A 13,378-nucleotide genomic window follows, 5' to 3' on the forward strand; every position below is an offset into this window, starting at 1 on the left:
AGTCCATAGTCTCTCATGTTTCATTCCCCCTTCTGATTACCCCCCTTTTCTTTATCCCTTTCTTCCCCTACCGATCATCCTAGTTCATGTTCCATAGATGAGAGAAATCATATGATAATTGTCTTTCTCTGCTTGACTTATTTCACTTAGCATTATCTCCGAGAATGGAGAAAATCTTAAAGAAGTTCCATTTAAACTAAGATCTGAAGGAGTAGAAGAACTTATCCTGGTTAAGTATTGGTGGGTAAAAGGGTGATGGGTGGAAAGAAATGAAGTCTGAAAATCTGGAGGTCAACAAGAGCAGAGAGCAGAAAGGAAGCCCAGTATGGCTGAAACATCAAGGTGAATGGTGTGAAAAAATAAGGCTGATACAATAGGAATGGATGAGGGCCTTTCAGGTTTGCCAAGAGTTTTTTAATTTTATCTGGTGAGCTTTCATACACACACACACACACACACACACACACACACACACACACACACACTATATATATATATATTTTTTAATAGCGGGAATGAAATGGAGAAAGGATTTGAAGAGGACCAGAGTGAAAACAGTTTGGGAGACCAACAGGGTTATTATAATATTTTAGTCAAGAAATAATGGTGGCTTGGAATAAAGTGGGAAAAGGTGGGATAGAGAGGACATATTTGAGAGATAATTTGGAAGTATGCAATCAACAAGATTTTATGATAATCAGATGTGGAAGGTGGAAAGAACAAGAAGCAAGGATGATCCTTCAGTTTTTGGCTTAAGCAATTGGATATGGATAGTGGTACAATTTTCTGCATTAGGAAGAAAAAGGCAATGAACAAAATAAAAATTTTTGTTTCCCTTGTGATGGGTATATTTGTTTTCTATTGCTGTGAAACCATTTACCACACACTTAGCAGCTTAAAACAGTATCTGTTTATTAAACCTCACAGTTACATAGATCAGAAGTTCAGCAGGTTTGACTGGGTTTTCCATTTAGGGTCTTACAAGGCCAAAATCAAGGTGTAGATTGGGCTAAGTTCTTATCTGGAGGCTCTGGGAAAGAACCTACTTCCAAGGTCATTTAGGTTATTGATAGAATTCCATTCCTTGAGATTGTAGGACTGAGTTTCTCATTTTTACTGGCTGTTGCCAGGTGTCACTGTCAATTCCTAGAAGCCACTCTCAGGTGCTTTCCAGGCATTCCTCTCTGTCTTCAAACAAGCAGTGGCATGCAGAATCCACCTCATTCTTTGAGTTTTTGAGTTGTCTTCTGCTACCAGCTGGAGAAACCTCTCTAATATGGCTTGTGTGATTAGATTAGGACCATTCAAATAATCTCTTTTTTGCCATATAATGTAGTATAAGCATGGCAGTCAAACTAGAGGGTGAATATACTGGGGTGGGGGGGTACATCTTAAAATTTGCCTATCACAGGGAAGTAGGCAGTGAGTTTCATCTCAGATTAAAGTTAAGGTTGAAGAGGGATGCCTATGCCTGGGTGGCTCAGTTTGTTAAGCGTCTGACTCTTGATTTAAGCTCGGGTCATGATCTCAGAGTCATGAGATGGAGCCCTGTGTCGGGGAGCCTGCTTAAGGCTCTCTCTCTCCCTCTTCCTCTATTCTCTGCCCTCCCCCCCCCACTCAGTTGCAAAAAATTAAGGTTGAAGAGCTACCATGACAGATTTAAGGTAGAAGTTGGATATATGTCTGGAAATATACATTTGATCATAAATCCATGAAAAGAATGAGATTGCCTTGGGAAAGAGGATGTAAGTGGTAAGAGGCCTTAGGGAACTTGATAATTTAATGATGGGGTAGAGAGGAAGGCACTGATAAAGGTAACAGAATAGCACCAGCCAGAGATTTAGGAGGGAATTCAAATGTGTGATTTCATGAAAATCAAGAGAGTATTGAAGAGTAGGAAATAACATTATTAGCTATTTTGGTTTGGGATGCTGAGGGGGGAGGGATATTTACTAGGTACACATCTGTCATCATATAACACCTGTATGTTCTAGAGTATACACACGTGTTCACACACCTGCAAATTTTGTAAGTCATTGCTCTATACTCAAAAGAAATTAAGGGGATTGAAAATGAGTAACAACATTACCCTTAAGAATCCTTCCTAGGGTTCTCTTTGGTAAACTTAGAATCTCAGTTGACCAGCTGCACTCTCCAGTAATAGAGCTAATACATAGCACTAAATATGGGCCAGTCACTGTTCTAACTGCTTTACCTGTATTATCTCTGTATCACCTGTGTCTGCTCCTTTCTCAAGTGGGTCACAGATGAAGCGGCAAGGTAGAAGTTTATAAAATACATTGTCCAAAGTACATACTAAGTCAGTGGCAGTTTATAGTTTTAGAATAGTTTAATTTTTATTGCTGCAGTATTTAAGAAATTGATATAATTTTTTTCTGATCACCATTACAGTGAATTAGCTTTTAACAAGGGCTAAGTCTCCCTCTTTCCAAGAAGGGAAATAAATGCCCCTCAAAAGTAAAGCAATGTGATATAAAGCTTGTAATATAAAAATTGATGTTCTTTTGTGTGGTACCGTGAAACCCTGCATCAAAACACGTGCTCTGCAATGACTTGAATTTAGAAATGAGATTGACTTCTGACTTCCACAGCAAAACATCTCTGTCAATTCATTAATCTCTCATTATTCATTTTACTGTGGAATGTTTTGGACTCCATTTATGTTATTTTGTTGGGTTTCACTTTATTTCATTTGAGTTTAAAGTAACCTGTGTAGGCTGTGCATTGTAAATCCAGAGGGCACTGTTCACATACAGTCGCACAATTTGGCAACCTTGTAGCCATCTATTCAGAAGCTTTGATAAATCTAAAAATGGGGAAAAAAACCTCATTGAGGTTTAACAAAGTAAATGACTTCCTTTAGCATGATATTTTTATTACCTTTTTTCTGGAAACAAAACCGGATGCTTAAGTATGTTATATTGTCTTTGCAGGCGAGGAATTGCCTTGGCCTCCTTGGGAGGTCCAATTTATGCAATTGGAGGGTTAGATGACAACACTTGCTTCAATGATGTAGAAAGATATGATATAGAATCTGACCAGTGGAGTACAGTGGCACCAATGAATAGTCCCCGTGGAGGAGTTGGCTCTGTGGCTCTTATAGTAAGTTATGTGGCAGTTTGCTCATGGATTGCATTATATCACAGCCCTAATAAACAAAGGTCTGCTATATTCATATCTCCAGGATGCAGATAATGATCGTATACCATATTATCTCGTGAAACATTGCTTTCTTAAACATTCTGGTCTACCAATAGGACCACATATAAATAATTAAAAGTCTAATGTCATGTGTTCTTATTCTTTATCTAGAACCATGTTTATGCAGTAGGTGGCAATGATGGAGTAGCTTCTTTGTCTAGTGTGGAGAGGTACGATCCACATCTGGATAAGTGGATAGAAGTTAAAGAAATGGGTCAACGAAGAGCAGGCAATGGAGTTAGTGAGCTCCATGGTTGCTTATACGTTGTTGGTGAGTGGATGATATTTCTCTAGTTTCATTTATTGCAGGATATACGGTGATAGTGTCATAAGACAACACAATAATACAAATTATATTGCATTTAGGCTCAAATGGAATAGTCCTAAGTTTTGCTTTCAAATTACCAAGGTTCACATTTGTGCTTTATTTTATGCCTTCATCTTTCCCGTTTAAAATTTCTACCTTCGTATTTTTACTAGGAGTAGCAAATATATCTAAAGTAGAGGATTATATTTACATAAGATATATATATATCTAGATATATAGAGATATCTATATATATTTAATGTAAGGACACAAATGTGCTTTGCTGAAATCTTTAAAGATTAAGACATTTTTTTCTCATCTTCATTTCAAGGGAATTATGTTGACTCCTTTAATCAAAGCAATGGATATTTCATATGCATAATGGCTGTTGGTATCTCTGTATTGCTTTTTACTTACTGAATTCCAGAATTGGAAGGAACCGTAGGGCCGTGCTTTCTCAAACTCGAATATGCGTATGACTTCTGAAGATACTGTTAAACTGCAGGGGAGGAGCCCAGATTCCGTATTTCTAACAGCTCCCAAGCGATAATCAATGCTGCTTCTGGTCCATTCTGCACACTTTCAGTTGCAAGGTTTTAAAGAACAATGAGATGATGGGGCGCCTGGGTAGCGCAGTCTTAAGCGTCTGCCTTCGGCTCAGGGTGTGATCCCAGGGTCCTGGGATCGAGCCCCACATAGGGCTCCATGCTCTGCTGGGAGCCTGCTTCTTCCTCTCCCACTTCCCTGCTGTGTTCCCTCGCTCGTTGGCTGTCTCTCTGTCACATAAATAAATAAAATCTTAAAAAAAAAAAAGAACTATGAGATGGTAATAATGAGAATTATTAATGAGAACTAATAATGAGAATTATTTGAGAGAATTATTCTAAGAATTAGAGATAATATGTGAAGCATCTCAAACTGTATCTGGTACTTTATAGTTACCCAGTAAAAATCTGGTACTTTGTAGTTACCCAGTAAAATGGGTGGCAGTATTGTGATTAGTAATTCCCTCCTTTACAGAGAAAGAAATTGTTGGGAGAGGTTGTAACTAGCATATGTCACACTTATGTTGATGTCAACTGTTTGGTGTTACATAACTTAGAGTTCTTGATAAGAGAGTGTGGGATAGTATTAGCATTGAAATATCTGCAAGTAATGCTGAATTTTCCAGTGCTTACGTATATTAAAAGAAATAACATAATTTACCTTTAGATCTTGTCTGATCCTCACAGCTAGTGAGGTAGCAGAGACTCAGAGAGTTTGAATAATTTACCTCATAGTCACATGCCTTCTAAACTAGTGACAAAGCTGGAATTTGAACTTGAGTCTGTGAGAAACCAGAGTTCTTGCAGTACACAGTTGCTGCCTCTCACAACTCCCTATGTAGGAGAGCTAAACCCTTTATTATAATGAAAATGTTTTGTATTATGGTTGCGGTGGTGAGGATACTACTGTACACATTTGTCGATATTTATCAAATTATACACATAAAATTGGTGAATTTTATTTCAATTGATTTAATTAAACCCATTAGAGAAGTTAACTGTTGTGGATTTTTGTTTTTTACTGACCTTGTTTCTGAATAGACTGATCATAATAGCAACACTTCCTGTCCTCAGGAAAATAGGCATAGTTGCTGAAGAGAGTTATTAACTCATATAGACTGAGATGGAGTCTAAAAAGAGGCGCATTTATTTTTAGGGGAAAGAAGACTGTCAAAGTAACAGTCTGTATATTTAACCCTCAGAAATATAATAAGTAGCATTGTTAGAATGATGTGTAGAGAGAACTGTCATCATCTAGAATATGTTGCATGAAGATGTAGTTTTGACAAAAATTGGTGAGAATTCAGTCATAGCCGTCTCTGTAATTATGATGACAATTACGGTATTAGGGGAAACAGTTGGGAAACTTTTGAGTCAAATGATTCAGTGGTAGTTTATTCTCTCCTCAGGCCCTCTTACTGTTTAAAAATATGATACACAACATACACACAGAGAAGGAATCTCAATACTGCATTACTTGCTTCTAGGAGGCGAATGACAAATTATAAATGTTTGTGGGGGTTTTTTTCTCCTAAATTATCTGCTTAGATACGGGGACTTTAGTTTTTTCTATTTTGAGATTTTTAATCTTAGCATTGAGGTATAAAATACTAAGTTATCTTGAATTGTTGAAAAATGTCTAATAGGAGTTGATAGTGATGATACGTATTGGGGTGAATCTTTTCCCTGATTTTCTCTACTTTCTAAAATGTTTTTTAAAAGATTGGGTTGTATAGAAGCTATTGGATTGAGATTTAATAGTTAATTTCTATGAAATGTAGTACTATTTCTAAAATCTTTTTTTTATATATATATATATATATAGGTGGTTTTGATGATAATTCTCCTCTGAGTTCGGTTGAGCGGTATGATCCTCGAAACAACAAATGGGATTATGTAGCAGCACTTACCACTCCCAGGGGTGGAGTGGGGATCGCAACAGTGATGGGCAAAATCTTTGCAGTTGGTGGGCATAATGGCAATGCATACTTAAATACAGTGGAAGCATTTGATCCAGTGCTGAATAGGTAATTTTCATGTTTTCTGTAAGCTTTAATGGGATCTTCCAGTAACAGATTATTCCAGAATGCTAAAATACTACTAGTCATAGCTATTAATATAAAACATTAGGGATATCTTATCTCCCTGAGAAACCTTCCTGTCTTTCAGAACCAGTCCCAATAATAGGGAGTTTTTGCCTATGGTTGGTGTTTTGAGTAAAGTAAGTCATGCTTTGTTTTAAGATAACATACTTTTTCCTCTGTCTTTTCAGGTGGGAGCTGGTTGGATCTGTGTCTCACTGCAGAGCTGGAGCAGGCGTGGCTGTGTGTGCCTGTTTAACCAGCCAAATTCGAGATGTAGGTCATGGATCCAATAATGTGGTTGATTGTATGTGATTTGAGTTCCAGCCGCCAACAATTTAGTCATATTTGATAAGCAAGAAGGACAACCAGGATTTTGTATGACCACCTTTGAACAGTTTTCACTACTGCTCGAGTCTTATTTTAAATGGAAACTGTCGTATTGTGACTAAGTGCAACATTTAGCCCTGTAGCTAAAGATCTATTAGTAATAAAAGTAAATGTGATACTTACCACTTTAGCAAATAATGGAATAGGGAAGAAAAAGAATCTAACCTGGGGCGCCTGGGTGGCACAGCGGTTAAGCGTCTGTCTGCCTTCGGCTCAGGGCGTGATCCCGGCGTTATGGGATCGAGCCCCACATCAGGCTCCTCCTGCTGTGAGCCTGCTTCTTCCTCTCCCACTCCCCCTTTGTGTTCCCTCTCTCGCTAGCTGTCTCTATCTCTGTCAAATAAATAAATAAAATATTAAAAAAAAAAAAAAGAAAAAGAAAAAGAATCTAACCTGAAACCATACCTCCTCTGAAAAATGTTTAAAGTAGTACCAAAACCTTGAAATCCCTCTTTAAAGACATTTTGGATAAATCAAAATGTAAAATGGAATCATTTCCATTTTACCTAAGTTTTACCTTCTCTTTTGTCCAAAAGTGTTAAGGCAGTGGACTTTTCCTAGAGGGGAGATTAGAACCTATTCATCAACACAAGAATATCAGGACACATAAAAGACTTGTTCCTTTTGAAGATCATTTCTACTTGGTGCTGATGAATTTATGCCTTGCTTTTTTTCTAGATGTTGATTTTTCAATTTCTTGGATATTTATAGAAGTAGAAAAAATGTTTAATCTTTCTCAGTGCCATTTTGGTTGAATTTTCAGAAGCTTTATGGGAGTGCTGTAAGAAGCCCTTAATTTCAGTTTGACTTGTTTAGGGTGACAAATATTTACCCGAACTAATCCCATTTGAATCTACACTTTTATTTTTTCATCTCATGCAGAAAGGATTTGTTTCATATTAGCAAATATTGAACCAGAAGAAATATTAGAGGAGAAGGCTTTAGAGTTGATATTATTCTAGTGCCCAGTTGAGAGACCTTGAGAAGAAATGGTGGAGATTACATGACTCCCTGAGAGAAATCTGAAAATATTTCTTTGATTTAATCATTTGGTTTTGAGCCCAGGATTATTACCTTTCCATTTTGCTCTTTTCCACCATCCTGGTTTTTAAAAATTCTGGAATTTGGATGTATTTATTATCAGAAAATGAATGCATTTTTACAAAAATTCTTTATAGATCATGGCTTACTGATTAGTTCAAGTCCATTATTACCAAGAAAAGATATTAAAAACAGAGCAAGATTGAAATTTACTCTTTCTGTTCAGTCACCTTCAGTATATTGAACCTCAGTTGAAAATATTTCTGTGCATTAATTTGAAGCCAGGATATTGATAAACCTACTGATTTAACAGCTCTTCACGGTTTTAGCCAGTATTATAAAATGGTCTATTCATTACATGTAAATACTTGTATAAATATTTATGAAGAATATTAAAATATTCTGTTTTGTATTTGCAATGCACTTTGGCACCTCTCTTCCAGGCCTCCCTGAATTTTCCTGTCATCATGCCTCACAATTTAGTGCAGTTCATTGCTGGTTCACAAGGAAGCTGGGGCATTGAGAAACACTACCCCCCATCCACCCAGCTCTGAAGTTCATTGCCTACTAACTGTGATGGTCCTCATTAAAAGGTAGCCTGGGCTTGTCAGTATAGTGGGGTCAAAAGCCCCAGTACAAAAGCCAGTGTCTATTGAGTATATTAGACCAAAAAAAGAAAAACAAATTGTAAGAGGATCTCAGGCTAGCAGATAAAGGTCTTTCATGAGGCAGATTAAGTTCCCAAATTATGCCACTTTTTGCTATCAGCCTATTGGCAAGTTCATAAGTCTTTGCTGGATCTGAATCAGTATTCTCTTGTATAACTATATTTCAGTCATTCCTCAAAGCATTTTACTCTCTAGCACTCACTGGATTGGTTATAACTAGCTGGATGTGGAGCGTAAATCTCGACACCTGGCTTCAACTGTCTATTTCTTATGTCTAATGGAATTCTTGTATTATAATGCTTGTCTGACTGTGGTTACTAGAATGTTTGTTGTATTTATTTTGTGGGAGAGAGGATCATGATCTTGCTGTTTCTAAGATTATTTAAAGTTTTTTTCTTTAATGTATTTCTGCTTTTGTCACGTGTGCAGAGTTTAGGAACATAAAGGTGTTAAATTTCTTTTTTTTTTTAAAGGTATTTCTATTTCTGGTTTTTACTATACTGTAGTCATCTAACATACTAAGGTACCCTAGCTACTCATAAAATAGGAACTACTCATAAGGAAAGTGAAGTGAAGAAAACATGTGGCTGTCTGTTATATTATGTGTAGATCGTTAGAGGCATAGTTTTGAAGGACCTTACAATGGTTATGAAAAGATAAATAGTGGAACCAATATTCACAGTTTATTAAAAACATTCTTTGAGATATAAAATGAGAATCAGGCTGAAGGAATCATGCAGTTGAAAGATGATTACATTCATAGGAATAAAGAGATGACATTATTAAAAGAATATGGCTACTTAATTGTGAGGCCTTTCATTTTAACCTCAGAAGTTAATAAGAAAACCAAAAAGTGATATAAAATAGAGATAAAATTTTGAAATGGTAGGTGGGGAAAAAAAGTGAAAATTTGCATATTATTATTTCTTCAAGAAGTATTGTAGGTGCTTTTGTGTGATTCTCCCATAAAGTTATTAAAGCCACTGCTTTCCTGTATTGTATTGCCACTTTAGAAACAAATTACTTGATATTGGTTTTGGTTAATTTCACTGTACTCTGTGTAACTGGTTATTTTAAATAATTTTAAATGTTTAATAAACTTTGTACTCCCTCTAAGCAATATTACTTATTCTCTTAATTCCCGCACACATTTTGAATTTATAATGCTATTAAATGCATAGATAAGAGATTGTTGAAATTATGTAAACTCCTCTTGCAAATGGTAAACTTAAGAATTTTCTTTGTTCCTTTTTTCTTCATGTCTTTCTTGATAGAGAATGCATTTAGAATCTAATTCATATCTTATCAGTTAACATTTTCTGTGGTTTTTTTACATCAGACATCCAAAGAAATTGTTGGGGTGTCATTGGCTCTGTCTCTTCTTTATGTGGAATTAAAAGTTGCAGTAAAACTTCTCTATAATATTTTCTTAAAACTGTATATAAATTTGTGTAGTAATATCCCCAACAAATCAAAATAAAAAATTATTATATATACTGTTGAGTACTGAGATCAGAGTTGGATTCATATCAGTACTATTTATTGATTCAAAATGTACTAGGCGCCTGGGTGGCTCAGTCGGTTAAGCATCTGCCTTTGGCTCAGGTCATGACCCAGGGTCCTGGGATCGAATCCCTCATCAGTCTCCCTGCTCCATGGGGAGCCTGCTTCTCCCTCTGCCTCTCTCTCTCCCTCTCTCTCATGAATAAATGAAATCTTAAAAAAATACACACACACACACACACACACTACATGTATCTATTATGAATAGCAACTTTTTTAAAGATTTTATTTACTTGACAGAGAGATACAGCGAGAGAGGGAACACAAGCAGGGGGAGTGGAAGAGGGAGAAGCAGGTTTCCCACTGAACAGGGAGACTGATGAGGGATTCGATCCCAGGACCCTGGGATCACGACCTAAGCCGAAGGCAGACGCTTAATGACTGAGCCACGCAGGCAACCCTATGAATAGCAACTTCTATAAGGTCTGTGTAACTTTGCTTCTTGTTTTTTGACTACTTTTACAGAATCCTATCAAAACTATCTAATTGTTTATTCTCCAACCCTGACATTGATTGACTGTAATATTTTTTTTCTCATATAAAGGATATTTAGAGGCACCTGGGTGGCTCAGTCAGTTAAACATCCAACTCTTGATCTCCGGGTCGTGAGTTCAAAGCCTACATTGGGCTCCACACTCGGCATGGAGCCTAATTAAAATAATAATAATAATTAAAAAATAAAGAATACATTAGTATACATTAGTTTCACTTATCTTAGTAACTGATCAAAGCAATGGTCTCTTCAGCAACTGCAGACTTGTACGGAAATGAGATTCTTTATGCATTAGGATGAATGTTGTCCTTCCAAGTAAGTGGGTTTTTTTCCCTTTTCCAGTTATGTTGCCATTGCTAAACATTTTTCTGAAGATGGCCATAAGAGTCCATTTGTAAGGCATCCAAGAGAATTAGTCTTGTCACTCATTTTAGTCATTTGCTATTTTTTTAATTAAAAAAAACTATTTTTTAAGATTTTGTTTTTAAGTAATCTCTACACCCAGTGTGGGGCTTGAATTTACAACCCTGAGATCGAGTTGCACGCTGTACCCGCAGAGCCACTAGGCGCCCTAGTCATGTTAATTTTGACCAGAATATTGATTATGGCCATGTGTACTTTTTTCATGCTTATTTCATGTTTCACTTTTATGATTCACTTTTTTCAAGCTTGATTAAAAATATTTTATAGTTACAACAGGGGACATCTACCCTAAAAAAATTAAGATTTTCCTTTACTGGAAAATTTTTTCACAAATAGACCATTCCAATGGAAGATTTCTAAAATCGCCCTGAGTGATAGTAACTTTTTTTTTTTTTTTAATTTGAGTGTGTGTGTGTGAGAGAGAGAGAGAGAGTGCGTGCACAAGCAGAGGGAGCGGGAGAGGGAGAAGCAGACTCCCTGCTGAGCAGGGAGCACGATGCTGGGTTCCATCCCAGGACCCTGGGATCATGACCTGAACGGAAGGCAGATGCTTAAGCGACTAAGCCATCCAGGTGCCCCTGAGCAATAGTAACTTTAGTGAAAGAAGTATATAGCTTCTTTGAGGGGAAACATTATTTGATGAAAAATTCTTGTGGTTTTTGTTGTTTCAGAGTTACTCTTCCATTATATTAATGGTTGAGGCTAAGTTCAGCCTACCTGAACAAACTCTTTAGACTGTAGGGGCTTTTTTTTTTTAAAGATTGATTTATTGGGGCACCCGGGTGGCTCAGTCGGTTGGCTGTCTGCCTTCGGCTGGGGTCATTGTCCTGGGGTCCTGGGATCAAGCCCCACCTCGGGCCCCCTGCTCAGCGGGGGAGTCTGCTTCTCCTCTGCCTGCTGCTACCCCTGCTTGTGTGCGCTCACTCTCTCACAAATAAATAAAACCTTTAAAAAAAATTATTTTAGAGAGCACAAGTGCGAGGGGGGAGGGAGAGAAATCCTTGAGCAGGCTCCCTGCTGAGCTTGGAGCCTGACGCAGGGCTTGATCCCAGGACCCTGAGATCATGACCTGAGCTGAAATCAAGAGCTGGATGCTTAACCGACTGAGCCACTCAGGTGCCCTTATAAGGGGTTTCTTAAATTTGGGTAACAGCTAAGGGGAGAATTAATACATTTTTTAAAAAATGTGTAGTTTGTACCACTTTATGGCATTTTAATCTTTACAATAATTCTGTATTTTACACTTAAAAAATAGATTCAAAGACATTTAATGACTTGTCCAAGATCCACAACTAATGAGTGGTTACGACCAGTATTCTTTGTGACCAAAAAATCCCACTGTTCCACCTAACCAGCTATACTATATATCTGCTTTTACAAGGTAGTGTACATACATTTAAGGGAAGATGATTTCCTTTATCATAGTGTCTTCACAATGTAAAAGTATTTCTGGTCACTATTTTTTGAGATATAATTGACATAACATTAGTTTTAGGTATGCACCATGATGATTCAATATATGTATATTTTGTGAAACAATCACTACAATAAGTCAAGATTCATCACCACACAGCTACAATTTTTTCTTATGGTGAGAACTTTTAAGATATCTCTTACAACTTTCAAATACACAACACAACATTTTTTTTTAACTACAGTCACCATACTGTAATTATAGCCGCAGGACTTCTTTTATAACTGGAAGTTTGTACCTTTTGACCACCTTCACCGACTTTGTCCACACCCCACACCCAACCTCTGGCAACCACTGGTCATTGTATTTCTTTATGTAGTGTTTGATATATTAAAATACATGCAATATGAAACTAATGAATAATAATTAAACACCTACATACCCACTCCCTAATTAAGAGGTGGAACATTTCTGATAGTATTGACTGTACCTTCATGTTCTTCCCAATTCCAGTTCCCAGCTTACCCTCCTCCCCAGAAGTAACTAATGTCCTGAATCAATCATTTCTTTATTTTTTGTCTTTTGCTTTATATATACATATTCCACATAATGTTTACTTTTGTTGAACTTTATACAAAATAGTATTGTACTTAATATGTAGCCTTATGTTACTTGATTTTTCCATTCAACAGGTTCATTTTTATAATTTATATTGGGTACAGTTTTCCTTATTTTTGTTTTTGGCTTTTACAGACAATTCTAAAATGAACATTCGTATAGTTTCTTAGTATGGATTTACAAGAATTTCTTTATATACCTAGAAGCAGAGTTGGTTGTAAGGTATGTGCCTGATTAGCTTTGTAACAGTTTTATAAGATAATACAGTTATTTTCCAAAATGGTTGTGCTAGTTTACAATATGGTTTATCATTTGCTTACACTGGAAGATCTGATTCTTGCCAATCTGGTAGGTGAAAAATGACATTTTGTTGTGGCTCTAATTTGCATTTTCCTAACAAGTTGAGCATGTTTTCACTAGTCTTGTTTCTTCTGTGAAATACTTCTTGGTGTCTTTTGTCCTTTTATTTTTTCTTAAAAGAGTTCTTCATAATAGGATACTGATATTTCTATCGTTAATTTTTTTTTAAGATTTATTTATTTGACAGAGATAGAGACAGCCAGCGAGAGAGGGAACACAAGCAGGGGGAGTGGGAGAGGGAAGAAGCAGGCTC

At 36.6% G+C, this 13,378-nt stretch overlaps 1 protein-coding gene across 15 annotated transcripts in view; it reads left to right on the top strand.

Annotated features, from left to right (window-relative positions):
- The window catches only part of KLHL8 (kelch like family member 8), an 85,239-nt gene that overhangs the window by 51,387 nt on the left and 20,474 nt on the right, over nt 1–13,378 (top strand). For 6 of the 15 annotated variants that reach the window (XM_034671557.1, XM_034671563.1, XM_034671564.1 and 3 more), the window contains exons 7-10: nt 2,955–3,123; nt 3,334–3,493; nt 5,900–6,101; nt 6,347–6,431. In XM_034671557.1, coding sequence (XP_034527448.1) covers nt 2,955–3,123; nt 3,334–3,493; nt 5,900–6,101; nt 6,347–6,431 — 616 coding nt within the window. Of the gene's footprint in view, nt 1–2,954; nt 3,124–3,333; nt 3,494–5,899; nt 6,102–6,346; nt 6,668–8,029; nt 9,765–12,900; nt 13,249–13,378 lie in introns of those variants that run through there. The other 9 variants (XM_034671566.1, XM_034671556.1, XM_019806188.2 and 6 more) reach the window with 6 other exon arrangements.

Source organism: Ailuropoda melanoleuca, chromosome 11, assembly GCF_002007445.2.
Source record: "Ailuropoda melanoleuca isolate Jingjing chromosome 11, ASM200744v2, whole genome shotgun sequence".
Lineage (NCBI taxonomy): Eukaryota > Metazoa > Chordata > Mammalia > Carnivora > Ursidae > Ailuropoda > Ailuropoda melanoleuca.